This window comes from Schistocerca gregaria, chromosome 2, assembly GCF_023897955.1.
Source record: "Schistocerca gregaria isolate iqSchGreg1 chromosome 2, iqSchGreg1.2, whole genome shotgun sequence".
Taxonomy (NCBI): Eukaryota; Metazoa; Arthropoda; class Insecta; order Orthoptera; family Acrididae; genus Schistocerca; species Schistocerca gregaria.
Window position 1 is genome coordinate 880,478,104 of NC_064921.1, and position 16,310 is coordinate 880,494,413.

Here is a 16,310-nt window from a genome sequence, read left to right on the forward strand (position 1 = left end):
CACAAATGCATGGTTCAAATAGCACCAGGATGAGTTCACTGTACTCCCCTGGTCACCAAACTCCCCAGATTTAAACTTAATCAAGAATCTGTGAGGCCACCTCAATCAGGCTGTGTGTGCCATGGAGACTCAGCCAAGAAACCTAGCAGAGCTGACCATGGAATAGGGAAGGGCCTGGATGGGTGAGAAAAAATGACTAATGAAGTTTGAGGCCATGAGGGTTACAGGAACATAGGATATATTACAGGGAGAGTTCCCACATGTGCAATTCAGAACAGCTGTTGATGGTGGGAAGGGTTCGTATGGCACAGGCTGTGAAGCGGTCATTGAAATGAAGGATGTCATGTTGGGCAGAATGCTCAGGAGAGATAATAGAGGGAAACATTCCACGTGGGAAAAATAGATCAAAAAACAAAGATGATGTAACCTACCAGACAAAAGCGTTGGTATGTCAATAGACACACAAACAAACACACATACAAAATTCAAGCTTTCACAACCAACAGTTGCTTTATCAGAAAAGATGGAAGGAGAGGGAAAGAAGAAAGAATGTCGATTTTATGGGAGAGGGTAAGGAGTCGTTCCAGTCCCGGGAGAGGAAAGACTTACCTTTGGGGGGGGGGGGGGGGGGAGTACAGGTGTACACTCGCGCACACACACACACACATCCATCCACACATATACAATGATGAAGCAACCATTGGTTGTGAAAGCTTAAATTTTGTGTGTGTGTGTGTGTGTGTGTGTGTGTGTGTGTGTGTGTCGACATACCAATGCTTTCGTCTGGTAAGTTACATCATCTTTGTTTTAGCATGTGTTACACACACACACACACACACACACACACACACACACACACACACACACACACCATCCTTCATTTCAATGACTGCTTCACAGCCTGTGCGATATGGATCCTCCTGCCAACACCAGCTTTTCCGAATTGCACCGGTGGGAACTCTCCCTGCAATATGTCCTATCTTCCCGTAACCTTCGTGGCCTCAACCTTTGTCACTCATTTTTCTCACCGGTCCAGCCCCTTCCCTGTTCCGATTCCAGCAGTACAGAGCCCTCATTCCACCAATGCACCCAGTCATTTTATTTCTCTCCTTTCCCGCTACCTCCCCACCTCTCCCCTGCCTTCTGTCTAACCTCCCTACTGCACTAGCTGCCCTACGCTCTCTCCACCTCGTTCTTGTGCATTCCCCAGCAGCACTTTACTGCCCCCACCCCTACTCTGCTATCCCTCCCCCTCCTCGCCCCAAGCTGCTCCTTACCACCACCCAGTTGCCACTCCCATCATGCATTGCTGCTGTTGCTCACAGTGTGGCTTCTGCTGCCAGCAGCTGGAGTCGTGTGTTTTTTTTTTTTTTTTTATGAGCAACCACATTTTTCAAATTTTTTCCAGAGATAAAAGTGATATTAGGTGCAAAATAAATAAAATAAAACCTGGACCAACTGGAAACTGATTGCTGAACTTTAAGACTGCTCTGCAGTTTAGTTTACATTGCTAGCACGACTAGCATTGTTGAGGATGGCATATGATCTGCTGTGAATCAAAATGATCTTCTGTGTTTGGCTGATATGACTTGCCTACTATTTTGGTATTAATTGAACACGTGACAAAATGGTTTGTTTTTTCCTCACAAATATTTTAGTGCAAAACTGTGGAAACTTAACATTTAACCATTTCCTACCAGCTGTGTGCCTGATACAGCTCCATTACCAAGTTAGTGATATGTCTATCAGGTGAATGTGGTGCAAGACAAAACAGCAGCACTTAAGTACAAGGAAAATAGTGAAATAGAAAAGAAAATGATGAATGAAACAGTGGTAAAACAGAAAAGAAAATCATGAATGAGACAGAAAAGGCGAAGAAAGACAACAGCCTGAACAAATATTTGAGTCCTAATAATGTAAAATCACAAAGGAAAATTAGATATTGTAGAGGAAGAGTTATATAGACTGTAAATGTATTAAAACTAAGCTAATTATGTGTGTCTAATGATCTTACTGTTGACAAAGTGTTATTGGTAAAAAGGGATCCAGTTAGTTGTTCTAGAGTTTGCTGCCAGCAAAAGAAGGCTCATCTGTAATACTTACAGACAATTTTTTTAAAGAATGAAAAATTGTCAATAAATCAGTAGCAGCAAAAGCAGAAGATACAGAATGGAAGGTCATACATTATCTGTGAGGTAGGCAGATACTTACCACAAGGAAAAAATGCTAACAGTTAAACAACAAATCAAAATAATTGATGTAGCCTTGTTTTTATAAAGTATGAGAACAAGTACCTTCATGGACATGTGGGCATATTCATGCACACATACATACACATACTCTCTATGCCATAGCATCACAGTGATCCAAGGGATTAACTTTGGAGAAAAGTATATGTTACAAAGTTAAAAAGTCTTCAACCCTATTCACCTCAACTGTTAGGACTACACTATTAAAGTAGCTAGAAACCTGTCTTGTTAATAATAATTATAGAAACTGTATCTGATTAGTGTATTCCAACAATGTAATATAAAGTTTTGTTATTACATTGTAAAAGTGTTCAAGTGAACAAGACAGAAACATGTCACTTGTAATTGACTCACGGGAAGTTAAATCAAGCTCATACCAACAGTGGTCAGCATCTGTGTTTTACAGGTACCGGGTGCCTCAGAGGGAAATGGACAGGCGGAGTGGAGATCGCACTGCCCCCTTGCGGACACCAACAATGGCAGGTGGATTGTTTTCAATTGACCGTGATTACTTCTATGAATTAGGAGCATATGATGAAGGAATGGACATCTGGGGTGGTGAAAATCTGGAAATGTCTTTCAGGGTAAGTCCACCTAAAATTGAGGAAGCAGATATAACTCTTAGTAGCTTTAGTTGTAAGGTGTACCTTTCAATATCTAGTTCAAATAGAGCCTAAGACCATTTATAACACTCTGTTTCTAGTGCTGCCTCTGAACTCACAGACAGTTTGAAAACTGGTGTACACAGAAAACATAGAGTTCCGTTAGCATTTGATACCTTGTCTTTGAGCTCCCAGTTGTTACATTATTCCAGAAACTAAATACAGTGGTGAACAATGTTGTTTGTACAACATAGAAACAGTTACTTCAGTAGCCGGTATATTCAGTCATATGATTTATTGATAGAATTCAAAGACCAAGCCCATAACAACGCCCATAAACATTACAGAATAGTATTTGCCCATAATAGCAACCTGTTAACTTAATTATGTCATTTCCTTCATAACATGCTTTTACAGTAGCTGGATGGTAACAGTTCTCTGAAAATAGTTGCAGAAAGAAATGTCCAATCATGTAGGAACTTCGATGTCAAATAGAATGCCATTTTAAATCCCACCTTCCCCTCATCCCCCTCCTTGTGGGGTAGAGGGGTGTAATGCTTGTCACATCCGTGATATTTTTGATAAAGCCTCATTTGCGTCTCAAGTTGTTTCAAATGGCGAGCACCTGAGAGAGCTTAAGATTCATTTGGTGCAAGAGGTTTAGTGATCCGAGGTCGCCAGTCCTCTGTAAGCGTAATCTGTGGCTATTTTTTCGCGATCACCATGTGGTGCAACGGTGGATTGTTGTGTGTCACGTGGAGCGGAGATCGTGGCTTAACCGCCCGAATCGTGAGAATGGTAAAAGCCTCTATAAAGAAAGGTGTCAGTCTCAAGGTATGGTGTGCACTGATGAGTGTGTGGCTGGTGAGGTGGAAGTCCTTATCAAGCAACCTCTGGGGAAACTGCCACCGCACCTAATTTGTGTAATACATTAAATGTGTTTGAATTGTAAATAAGGACAGCCATCAGCTGTAGAATGGAATGACAACAATGAAAATTTGTGTCGGACTGGGACTCGAACCCAGATTTCCCGCTTATTGCGAGAGGTCGCCTTATCATTTGGCTATCCATACATGACTCGTGGCCAGATCCAAACTTCCATATGTTGTCAACCATGGGTCTGGCTGTGAGTCGTGCACAGATAGCCAAACGGTAAGGTGACCGCTCACAGTAAGCAGCAAATCTGGGTTCGAGTCCCGGTCCGGCACAAATTTTCACTGTAGTCGCTGCAATGGACATGCTTGAATGCCTAAAGGAACTTCGTGTCATAATCAGAATAACACATCCACTTTAATATTCTTTGTGTAAGGCTTACCCAGGCAAGTGGGTTCTGTCTGGGTGGACTGTCATGTCTCTAGCTGCTCGAGGGAAAACCATGGTGAATCAAATTAGTACCTCCACTCTCAATGCGATGGATGTTCCATCTGGAAGTATTCGCACCTACTCAACAAAAATACTGAGGGAGGTTGGTTCTCCTGTTAATGAGATTGTATTTTGTAATAGGGCTCAAGGGGTCATAAACCAGACTATGTTTGTACTGAACAAGGAGGAGGGGACATTTGAAAAAGTGTCGCCCTTCTATATTCGTAAAGGGTCAGGTTGGTACCTTAAAATCTTGTTGGTTGAAAAGCAGGTGGGGCTTCTATGGAATTTAAAAAAAAAAAAAAAAAAAAAAAAAAAAACTGGGCCACTGTGATAGCATTGAGACATACAACTCCTTCAAATCAAGCACGGGTGTAGTCAATCCTATGATATAATGGACTTGGACATCTCGGAACTGTAACAACAGTGGCTGTCACTGGTCTTATTCAACGTTGTACAAAGAATGTGCTGGAATAATGGGGAGATAAAAATGACTGCCATCGATTTTGCCACACAACCCTGAGTTACAGAGGTGAAGGAACATGGGGGGCAATGTGGAAAGGCAGCCCATGAATGTGGTACTGACTGCCCTTTTCCAGCGGTATACACCAACTGCTCTGGGAGTCACCCAGTGTGGAGCAAAGACTGCACAGTATTGCCAAAGAGCTTAAAATTCAGGAAATAAAAGTGACAAGAAGCCAAGAAGGAATATAAGGCTATGAAACCCCTGTCTTTCCCATATTTTTTTGCTTCCTTGTTGAAGAAACCTGTTTCCAAAAAAAGTGCTTCAATGTGTATGAACTATTATCCACCACTAGCACCCAAATTGCAGCTGTACATCCCAAAGCAAACATAGTAAAGGCATACCATTCCAGGTAACATTGACACCCAGAGAAGTGCAACACTTCAGCAGTGAACATGGACAAGGCAGCCCAAAAGCAGAGTGTCTTCCAATGTCACCTTGCTCCATCATCCTTAAAGGGAAAAGGGTCAGGGAAAGATTCACAGTATTGTACCCAGGTGTCATCAAACATCATTCTGGCATGTCTGACTGACGAGGAGGGTGTCATAGAGTTAGATGCCTTATGACGAGACCCTAACAGCCCCTCCACTCCCACTTGCTCTACAAGTGCTTCAATGTCCCAACATAAAGATAGGAGTAAATTGAAACAACATTATTGAAATGGTTCCCATACTTCAGTGGAATATTAATGGATACAGGATCCAAATTGGGGAATTGAGGCTTGTTTTAGAGGACAGACCTGTCTGCCTGTGTCTTCAGGAGACCCATTTTAAAACCATTGACACACCTGTTCTTGGAGGCTATAACCCCCACAGAAAAGACTACCTTATTGGTAATAGGGCTAAAGGTGAAGTAGCGATGTTCATTAAGGACACATTCCACTCCTCAACAGTGCTCTTAATCGCAACACTACTAGCGGCCGACATTAGGTCACAGTCTGCTATGTTGCACCTACTGCATCATGAGAAGTTGACGGTGAGATCCTCAACAGCTTGTTGCTGGAACTGCCCCATACCTTTCTCTTTTTAGGATATTTTAATACATGCAGTGGACTGTGGTGATCCAACAAGTGTGTCTCGTGGATCAAGTACTTAAAGATTGCACACAAACTGAAAACATCACACTGATGAATACAAGTCAGAGTACTCATTTCAGCACTCCTACAGATTCATGTACAGTCGTAGACCTCTTCTTTTGCTCACGTGCCTTTGCAGGCACTGCCCAGTGGGAGTTGGATAACAAACTTCAAGGCAATGACCACTATTCAATCTGGATCCATCTGCCAGATGGAGCAGATCTCAGGAGGAGGCTGCTGAGATGGCTGTTCAGAGAGGCTAACTGGATCCTTCACAGCTAGTTAGCTGTTTTTGTGCAATGTGGGTACACCCAGGACTAGGTGCATCCCATTACAGCCATGGTACAAGAAGCCACTAAAGCATCCATTCCAAAGTCTCGGGAAAACCAAGGAAACAGTAAGTCCCTTGGTGGATTGATGAGTGTTTTTCTGCAATCAGGGACAGGAGGGTAGCTACAAGAAGGTTCAGTTGGTGCCCTAGAGATGGGAAACTTGCAACCTTTTGGGTGGCAAGGGAAAAAGGAAGGAGAATAACTTGAGAAAATGAGGAAAGGTCTTGGCAAGAGTTCCTGAGCTCCAACAGTGGGTCCACACCCACAAGTAAAGTATCGGGAAGCGATTAAGAGGATTTCCAGGTGATGCTCCCATCCACTAGTAGCAGCTGTAAGAGAATGGAGGTGCCACTTCACACTGCTGGGAGACATCACTCAGACATTGGCTGAATCTTATACAAATATTACATCTTATTGTAGCTGGGACCCAGCTTTCTGTCATTATCAGTTGACACAGGAGAAGGTTGGTTTTGATTTCCATTCCACTAACATGGAAGGAAACATCTGGCCATTTTTCTCTGGGAGTTGGAGTCTTCATTGTCCACGCCTAGTGCAGGTACACAAGGTATCACTCGTATCACTTGACACTTAATAAACTGACTCTGCCCGAAGCAACAGCTCAATGAGCTTTCCTACTTGTGCAGCATAATGTCGGTGTATTCTTCAATTTGTAAAAGGCCTAAGATACTACCTGGAGGCATGACATTACATTGCAGCTCTACAAGTGAGGTTTCTATGGGTTTCTGTCCACATTAAAATATACTTTCCTATCAGAAAAGTATTTTAGATACAGAAGAACAGCACCTCTCAAGAGCGTGTTTGAAGTGTAACTTCGGTTGCCATCACTGTCGACAGTATTGCATCCACAGTAAGGAGAGTCGTACAGTGTTCCTGTTTTGTGAATGACTACTTCATCTTCTGTGCTTCCTCCAGCCTTGCAACAGCTGCTTGACAGTTGCATTCGATGATGAGGTGGGTGGAGGAATGGGTGAACATCACTGTTTTTAAATCCTCCCATTCATTTTTTAACTTGTCTGTTTTAAAACAGGGGGGTACTATTCAAACTTTTTAGGAAAAGCTGAAATATCTGTGCCTCACATTTGGTGAATGGCTAATATGGCCACCACACCTTAAAGATCAGAAATTAAGAAAATTCAAGGCTTGAAACATCTCCAAATGCCTCACTCATCAGTGTATGGGAGCCGACAGGGCAGTTCTGCTCCAGTTTTATGAAGTCTTTGCAGAAACCTTGCTTGAATACGGATGCCAGATTTATGGATCTGTGGGGCTTTCATCCCTCAGAATGCTGAAAGTAGTTCACCATGAAAGTATTGTACTTGTTGGACAAGTCCAGTTGCTAGTTTGTGTGCAGAGGCTAGTAAGCCTACACTGTTTGTTTGATATTTCCTCCTCATCGTATGTCAAGCACACAGGGCTCTGGCTGTTCCAAGGTCACCAGGGCAATGGGGCCATTAGCTACTAAAGAGGCTCAGGTTAGTTTTAGAATTCACTGAGCACAGGAAGAACTGTGCACCATCTTATACTTTCAAAATTTTACAAGATTTTAAACTGCGACCTACATTTTATTAGTGTTTACTTGGATGATCCAATGCAGGGGGATTTTATCAGGTGCTCCGTATTCCATGACTTTGGCCTAGGATAGGGGTCCCAGGGCAGTTTAAATTTATTATGCAAAATTGGTTGCTATCCTGAGGGCAATAGAGCACATGAGATGACATAGTGGCAAGAAATTTCTCATCTGCTCAGATTCCCAAAGTGCCCTTCTTCATTGGTCCAATGTACTGACTAGGTAGGATACTGCAAGAGGTGCAGGACACTCTCTTTCTCTTGGAAGGACATAAAAAGGAAAAAAATTTCTACTGCGTTTCAGGACATACAGGGGAAACGGCGCATTGAACTCACAGACACAGCTGCCAAGGCAGCTTGCCCCCTTCCACCTCCTAATTGCTGTTCAACCCCCCCACCCCTCCCACGCAGGCTGTTGCCACATATGTGACCCAGAAGACCATGTGTTTGTGGGAGGCTAAATGGCTGGTAGTGAAGAGTAATAAGCTGCCATCAGTGAAACCTGCATTGCAACCACGGCTTACCTCCTGTCTACCATTATGAGCTGAAGAAGTAGACCTTACAAGCCAGAGTAGGATATTGCCCATTGACACATGGCTTTCTCCTCCATTGCAAGGAGCCACTACTGCATCAGTGATGTGGAACACAGGTGTCAATACAGCCTATTTTAATTGAGTATCTTTGTAGACCACCTTCTCATAGACCTTGGTCTCCTACAGGGCTGCCCTCTATTTTAACTGATAATGAGATGAGTGTGATTCATATTTTAAGGTATTGTGTGAGGTTAGGACTCCTTCCCAAAATATTGGGTGTAAAGTTTAATGTGTCACATAGTGGCTTGGTCACCCATTATATTTAAATAGGCACCTATCCAAAGTAATCAGCACCCTTTTTAACTGTGTGTGTGTGTGTGTGTGTGTGTGTGTGTGTGTGTGTGTGTGTGTGTGTGTGTACTGATTTTTAATTCTTGATCTTATCTAGTTATTCTGCTGTGTTTTATTGAAATTGTATGGATAATCTTTTATGAATCTCCTGATGTGAATGCTATATTTTAGATGCTTGTGGGTTGTTGCAGCTGGGATTTAAAATTTGTCATTTTTAATAGATTTTTTGATGCCACATTTTTATTGCAGTGAGGCATATCTCTACTGTCTGTACCTTCCCTAGTAAATTAGTGGACTGGTTTACAATTTGTGTCATATTATGTGCGTACTAGGACTGTTTCTGTTTTTTTTTTTTTTTTTTAATTATGTTGACCTTTTTTTTAGAGTTTCTGGCCTCATAGTACACAATTATGATTACTTTTTTCCTCCCTCATAGTACACAATTCCATGCAGAGGAACTGTTTCGTCATGGAAAACAGTAGTTTCAGTAATGAATTAAATTTGATCACTTCACAGGCTGTCCATGTTTGAGGTAGAAGAGCATATATTGTTTGAGAATATTAAAGTATGGGCAATTTTGAATGCAAATATAAAAATGTGTTCAGTATTCAATAGGTATGACGTTACTGCTACTTGTGTACTGTACATAAATAAAACATCTCAGTAATGAACAAAAGCACACCAGATAACTTAGCAATTCAGGATCCATAAACTAAAATTAAATTTTGTAAATGGTGAAAGCTGGGATGGTCCCCTGGAAAAGGCTGTGGCCTGTTTTCCATCCCACCATTGTGTAATCCAGTCTTGCATCACATCATTGATGTTGCACTACTGTCTCGTTGCCTCTATTGATCACAGAAATTTAGTGGAGTAAAACGTAAAGCGGATGAGAGGGTGGGGGGAGGGTGTTGCTAGTTAATAAAAATTAAATTAGCACATCATTTTTGGGCACTAGCTGTAATAAAAATTGCAAAATGGAGTAATATTTGATAAAAATCTAGGTGCCACATTGACCTTTGTTTTAATTGTGTGGGAATGGGTTGGAGAAGCTGGTTCTGGAAATTGCTGTTTGTGTTATTTTATATTTGTTTCGGTCTCTGCTGCCATAATGTTTTACATGATGTTTGACTTAGCTGATATTTCATAATTATTAATGAAAAGCATAGTATTGTGCTATTCATTTATAAAGTTGTACTACCAAAAAGAGGTGGAAAAATCTGTTAGTTCATGCTTTATGTTGTGCCGACTAGAATGGACAGGATCTCAATTCAGTCTTGCAATTAAAGCAGTCTTTTCCAATAATGGAGGGAAGCACATTTTCCATGAAAACTTCGTGTCTAATTCCTATAACCTATTTTCTCTAGGAGAACATAACCACTATTTCCAGTGGACCAATGTTACAAGTTGTTTCTCAATAAAGACTTATTTTTATCTGGACACCAATGAAATTTATGTTTGATGCAACCATAAGTTACAGTAGTCTCATCAGTTAAGGGAATCAAGAGAAATTACAACATTAATGACTTCAGTTATAATCACCAATCACAGAGCGACATTTTGTGTCATAGTCATGGGGAAGGGATTATGGTTGCAAGCTTCTGATAAAAGATAATGGTTGAGATTTTCTCATAAAGACAATTGTCTGTTTCTCCTTCAAAACATCATAATCCTTTTCGAATATTGAGACAGGACTGTTTTTTGCATTTATTGGATGTGTCATAATCATTTTTTAAAGAGTGAGAATAAGGCCCATTTAATATAGAAGAGAGGAAACTATAGTTAATGGAAATACTGTGTATGACCGATTTGATACACACACATAATTTTATGGTGTCACTAGAGAAAGAATCTATATTGTACAAGTATTGTTATCTACTTTTAACTTCTTAACTTTTCAAATAGTCAATGTTAAATTAACCCATGGATATTCGGTAGTATAGCTGTTTTATTATGACAGACTGATCATCTGCTTGAAATAGACTATATTGCTGTGAATGTTGGGTCATGTACCACATAAAGCTGCAGAAAACTGTGCGGAGCATGAGCGTTGTGTTTGCAGGTGTGGCAGTGCGGCGGAAAATTGGAGATCATCCCCTGCTCGCACGTCGGCCACGTGTTCAGGGACAAGTCCCCCTACACTTTCCCTGGCGGAGTGTCTAAGATAGTGTTGCACAACGCCGCCCGTGTCGCCGAGGTCTGGATGGACGAGTGGCGTGACTTTTACTATGCCATGAATCCAGGTCAGCTACAGGCCTGCCGACATATCGGTCAGACCGAATAATCATCATGGCAGTTAGCCATTTGGTCGGCATGTGGGTTCGGGTTTCAATAACTCTTTGCTCTAACGAATAACGGTTATGTTGGTGCACGTCAGTTGTATGAATCCTATGTGGAGCTTATGTAATTCAGTAAGAAAGAAAAGTGTAATTGGGAATACGTCATAATTTATGCTGTCAAACAATGGAAAATACTGGATGGAATAAAAATAATATGGGAAGGATAGATTGCTACTCACTGCATAGAGGAACTGTTGGGTAGCAGACAGCACACTGAAAAGGATACTGTACTTATGTTCAGTTATTAGACTAAGTCCTTCATCAGACACAGAAAACTCACACATATTCATACAAGCACAATCAGCATAAAATGGCCGCTGTCAGCTCCGGGCCCTGAGGCCCTAATGCTAGGAGTAGACTGTGTGTGTGTGTGTGTGTGTGTGTGTGTGTGTGTGTGTGTGTGTGTGTGTGCGAGCGTGTGCGTGTGCGAGCGTGTGCGTGTGCGAGCGTGTGCGTGTGCGAGCGTGTGCGTGTGCAAGTGAGATGGAGGACTTAGTCCAAAAGCTGAATATAAATATAGCATTTTTTTTTTTCATAGGCCTTATTAGTGGCTCAATGCCTCCTCTATGTGATACGTAGCAATCTACCCTTTTTATATTTTGTGCCTTATAAATTACGTTTATACTCTTAAATAAAGAAACAAGGCACATACCTCTCTCTCTGTTTCTGATTTGTTTTCTGGAAACAGATGTGGTAACTATCATTACATAAAAATTTATTCCTCACTGTTGTTTTACATGTTAGCTACTCTAAAACCTGTGCATTGGCTATTCGTTTATGAGTCCTAGTAGTAACCATATAATTTAAGTGTTCTGTGTGGACAGGTTAATAACAAGTAGATATAAATATACCAAATTAACTTTCTTAGATGTGGTTGTAACAATTATCCTGGCAGAACTATATTTTTAACCAAGAAACAGAGTAATTGACTGTGTTGGCAATGACTTTCTCTTGGTGTGAAATAATCAGTGTTTGTTCCAAATGCACTGTGTTTACAAACCCTTAATTTACTGTGTCATTCATCTAATTTTCTTATAGGTACTTTTCATATCTTTGTCATCTGTCCGAAAGGTAATTTGATTAGCAGCATGAGTATCATTGGTATGCTAACATGTTACCTGTGTGTGGTTGCAGTGGGATCGTATTCAACATGTAATGAATTTGTTGCACTGCTTTGAAGGCATTGTTTTGGGAATGCTTAACTAACCTGTGATTATTAACATGTAGTCAGTACACATACTTTTGTTAGCATCAGTTCAAAGAAAGCACTTTTTAAGTATTACAGAACTGAAATAATAACTAATGTAATGAACCAATTTGCTCCTAAGTGTGGGAATTTACTTTAATGCTATGATACTCTCCTGTGCAGATGTTGAAAATGTTCACTGTGAGAGTGTTTGTCCTAATTAAGCCAGAAACAAACTTGGAAGTAAATATTTATTCTATCAGAAGAAACCTTCACTCAGGAAAACTAAAAACTTATGAGACATAACTGTTGGTTGGTGATCACCTTTAGGATGTGACATGTTTTGTACTGCTGATACATAGAGTGCATGTAAAAATACACACTCTATCCTAGCTTTCAAAACTATTAGTTCAGAATAAAACCTTTGGAAATTCCAGGATGGGATAACAACCATGTGGAAAGAATAGATAGCAGCTCACCCCATAAAGGATGCATTGAGCTGCAGACAGGCACAATAAAAAAGAACACTAGAAACATTTTATCTTTTGGACAAAGTCATATTTCAGAAGCAGAAAACTCTCACACATCCACACAAAAACAAGTCGCACAAACTACGACTGTCTCCGGGTAGTAAGGTGGTTGGTGCCTTTGACCCCAGTGTATTTTCTACTACTGAAGAAAGACTGTGTCCAAAATCTGAAATATGTTTAGCATTCTTTTTCTTTGTACCTGTCTGTGACTCACTGCTTCCTGTATGTGGTGAGAAACTATCAATTTTGTCTTCAAGAGGAGAAAGTGATAAGTTGGGAACATTAAAAAGGAAAGACAGTCACTCACACTGCAGGATGAACAGGACCCACCTGTAGTGGTGAGGACGAGAGGAGACGAAGATGAAAAGGGGGAGGAGGGGTGTATCATAAATGTAAAAACAATAAAATGAGATTGGGGGGGGGGGGGGGGGGGAGAGGAGGAAAAAGGAGACAAAGTTAAGAGCTAGAGAAAATAATGAGATGTTATGTACACAAAGGCAGACAGTTCTTCTCTATGCCCATTCCTGCACTCATGCAGTTTAATAGTGATTATGAAACACTGTGCTGTTGGCACAAGAAAGTTGCTTTACAGCAAGAATGATTTCAGAAGCAGGGACCTTGGGCTAAGGATGAGAGTTTAGGAACATCATATGATTTGACTACCAAGTTATGGAATTTAGGAGAATGACAAAATGTAATTGTCTTCAGTAATGCAGCTGCTTAAGGGTTACTGTTGATATTATACTTGCTTTGTTATTATCCGCGTAAGTGTTTATTGGGGAAAAAAAACGAAATGAGTTTGGAGTAGGGCATTTGAAGGAGAGATGTTCAAGCTTTCATTTCGTTCTCAGGTGTCTGTTTATTTTGTGAATCACAACAGATGTATTCATTGTTGTTCCCTTGTACTTCCCAATTGAAGAAGTGCACCATTTGGAATTGCTTATCAACAAGTAGTCGTCTTTTTGGTAAACACAGCTAAATTTATCCGTGACGGTATCTGGCTACTCACAGGTGTCTCTTTTGTCCAGTCACTGTCCCCGTATTTTCTTTCTTATCGCTATTTTAAATTATTAGGTGCAGCACTGTGGAAGTAGACATGTAGCTGACAGGTGACATTGATGCCATTCTTGACAGTGTGTCTAGTAAACTTCCCAGTTGATGTACCACATCAGCAATGCAAAAATCACTTATTAAGTATAACTCTCAAGAGGGTCAAGTATCTGTATTTGTCTCATACATATATAATATTTTGACACAAAAAACATCTGTATCCAAATACATTCTCCATAAGCTGCACTGTAGTGCATGACAGAGGGTACCTTGTGCTGCTACTAGTCATTCCCTTTTCTGTTCTACTGTGGACTGAGGTGAAAATAATTATCTATAAGCAGTCCATTTGCAAAAAACAAAGTTAGTGCCTTTGTCTCAGTGATTTCATGGTTGCATAAATATGTTTGTCTTTGTTTAATGAATCTTTGGACATTATTTGTCTAGAAGAAAAAGCTTACAAATATCTTTCATAGATCAAAACTAGTTTCCAGTGAAAAATAGTTCTCCACATAGTAGACGATTTTGTGGGTTTTCAAACAAGGATAATGCAGCACTTAAGACACTGCCGCAGAAAAATGTGTCTTTAGATAAATAATCTGATATACATGCTTTCACAATCTCAGTTGTTACATATGTGTCAGGAGAGATTTTCTGTGGAATATCAAACAGCATCATTTACAGATAATAAAAAATTGTGTAGTACTAAGAGATGGAAACATTCTACTGTACTGTGAAGTATCAGAAGGGCAGCCAGGAACTAGGCCAACTGACATACTAGTCTCCTACCATAATTTTAGTAATACAACAAATATCCCATTTCTCTGTAAGGTCTGGCTGGCTACATCATTTTTTATGGGAATGCTGATGCTATTCTCCACATTGTAGTTGCAGCCTGTAGGACTTTGTGTTTCTCGGTATTACACACTTTCTCTTCATGCATTATCTTTACATGATGACAGAGAATTTATTTTGTTTGTGCTATACCAAGGTTTGTGAGAGTTTGCACCCTTTGGTTTGATAGGTTAATGCATACTGCCGCTGCTAATGGCAGGGGATTGGTAAGACATCTAAGTGCGAACTTGAGTAATCTCTGATACCTGTGCAGTAAGCAAAATGCTTCTTCTGTGCTTCTCACAGTTGTTGCACTGTCAGCTTTCAAAATCATACAAAAATGTCTAAATTATTTTACGGTGCCTTCCAGTATGTGAAGTTTGGTGTGTTAGAAAGTGAAAACATTCAAAGACTGCCAAGGGCTGGTAAGTTTGTCAGTATTGCAATTGGTATGTAAATGAAAAGTGTATAGAAAGGGCTATAACTGAGAAAATTAGTTAATTGATGAATGATGCACATAGATAAAAAAATTTTTGTAGCAATCTCACAGTCACAGGGTAGAGAAAATAATGAATCTGTGAGATTACAGTTTGGTTGGCCTCAGTGGCAGGAGTTTGTGGGTGTACATAGTTCATCAGTGTGTGTCATGTAGTAGTGGTAACATATAGAGGAATAATATATATTTTGGAACAGCACAATATTCACTTCATTATTCAATATCATTTGTGTTTTGTCATCACCTATAGTGGACTGCAATTTACTAACAATGCTTCCACTACCCTTGCCATTAATTAGGTAACACATTACTTCTATTGCAGTGCTGAAAAATCTGTATTTGTCATATTTTCTCAAGTATACTGTGTGTAATCTCAAGGTCAGGAAACTCTGATTGTTGTAAAATACCTGTAGTTCTTTCAGATTTTGTTCTGAGGCACGAGTTCTACCCACTCAGCATGGAAATCTAATTTCACTATAATTCCAGAACCATAAATGTGGTTTTCCCACAATTACCTTACTTCCCTGTTCCTCATACCCACACAGATATTTAGTGAGCCTTCCCTTTGCTGTGCCAGGTTTGGATGTGTGGAGGTAGCCTGGAGATCGCAACATGTTCCCACGTAGGCCACGTCTTCCGCAAGTCAACTCCTTACACATTTCCTGGTGGTACCTCTAGGATAGTGAATCACAACAATGCACGACTCGCAGAGGTCTGGTTGGACGAATGGAAGGACTTTTATTACAGCATTAACCCAGGTCAGGCTGTGAGCTTCTTCCTATCTTTGTAAACTGCACTATCAAGCTCCTGGACAGTGTTGATCCCAGAATTAAATTCACAGTGTGCACTGTGAGTCAGGGAGTGGGGTAGTGGACAGCAATTTTGCAGCATGGTATATTTGAATGTTCCCTCACACATACAATGTGGAAAATGAATTTGATTTTTTTACTACACACACACACACACACACACACACACACACACACACACATTCATTTTCTCTTGGCTGTGGTCCAAACTGGGGGGAGATGAGCAAGGGAGATTATTTTATTTGTCTTTCTTTGGTGGTATATTGTTTTAAATTTGCCAATTTACGTTTCAGCAAGTGATGCAAAATAGTACTTACTTGCCTCCACATATCTGCTTGTATTTGTGTGACTGTTATCAGTGACAGAAAATAGTTCTGACTGTCAGTAATACTGTGAAAGACTTCATAGTAAATAGCAGGTAGCATCAGTATACCTGGGAGACACCAAATAATTGCAAA

General features: G+C 40.4%; 1 protein-coding gene across 3 annotated transcripts in view; it reads left to right on the forward strand.

Moving 5' to 3' along the window:
- LOC126335291 (polypeptide N-acetylgalactosaminyltransferase 5-like) overlaps window positions 1-16,310 on the forward strand; it is a 207,291-nt gene that overhangs the window by 176,374 nt on the left and 14,607 nt on the right. For 2 of the 3 annotated variants that reach the window (XM_049998383.1, XM_049998380.1), the window contains exons 6-7: window positions 2,656-2,833; window positions 10,674-10,854. In XM_049998383.1, the coding sequence (XP_049854340.1) occupies window positions 2,656-2,833; window positions 10,674-10,854 (359 nt within the window). Of the gene's footprint in view, window positions 1-2,655; window positions 2,834-10,673; window positions 10,855-15,620; window positions 15,802-16,310 lie in introns of all 3 variants that reach the window. The other variant, XM_049998382.1, reaches the window with a different exon arrangement.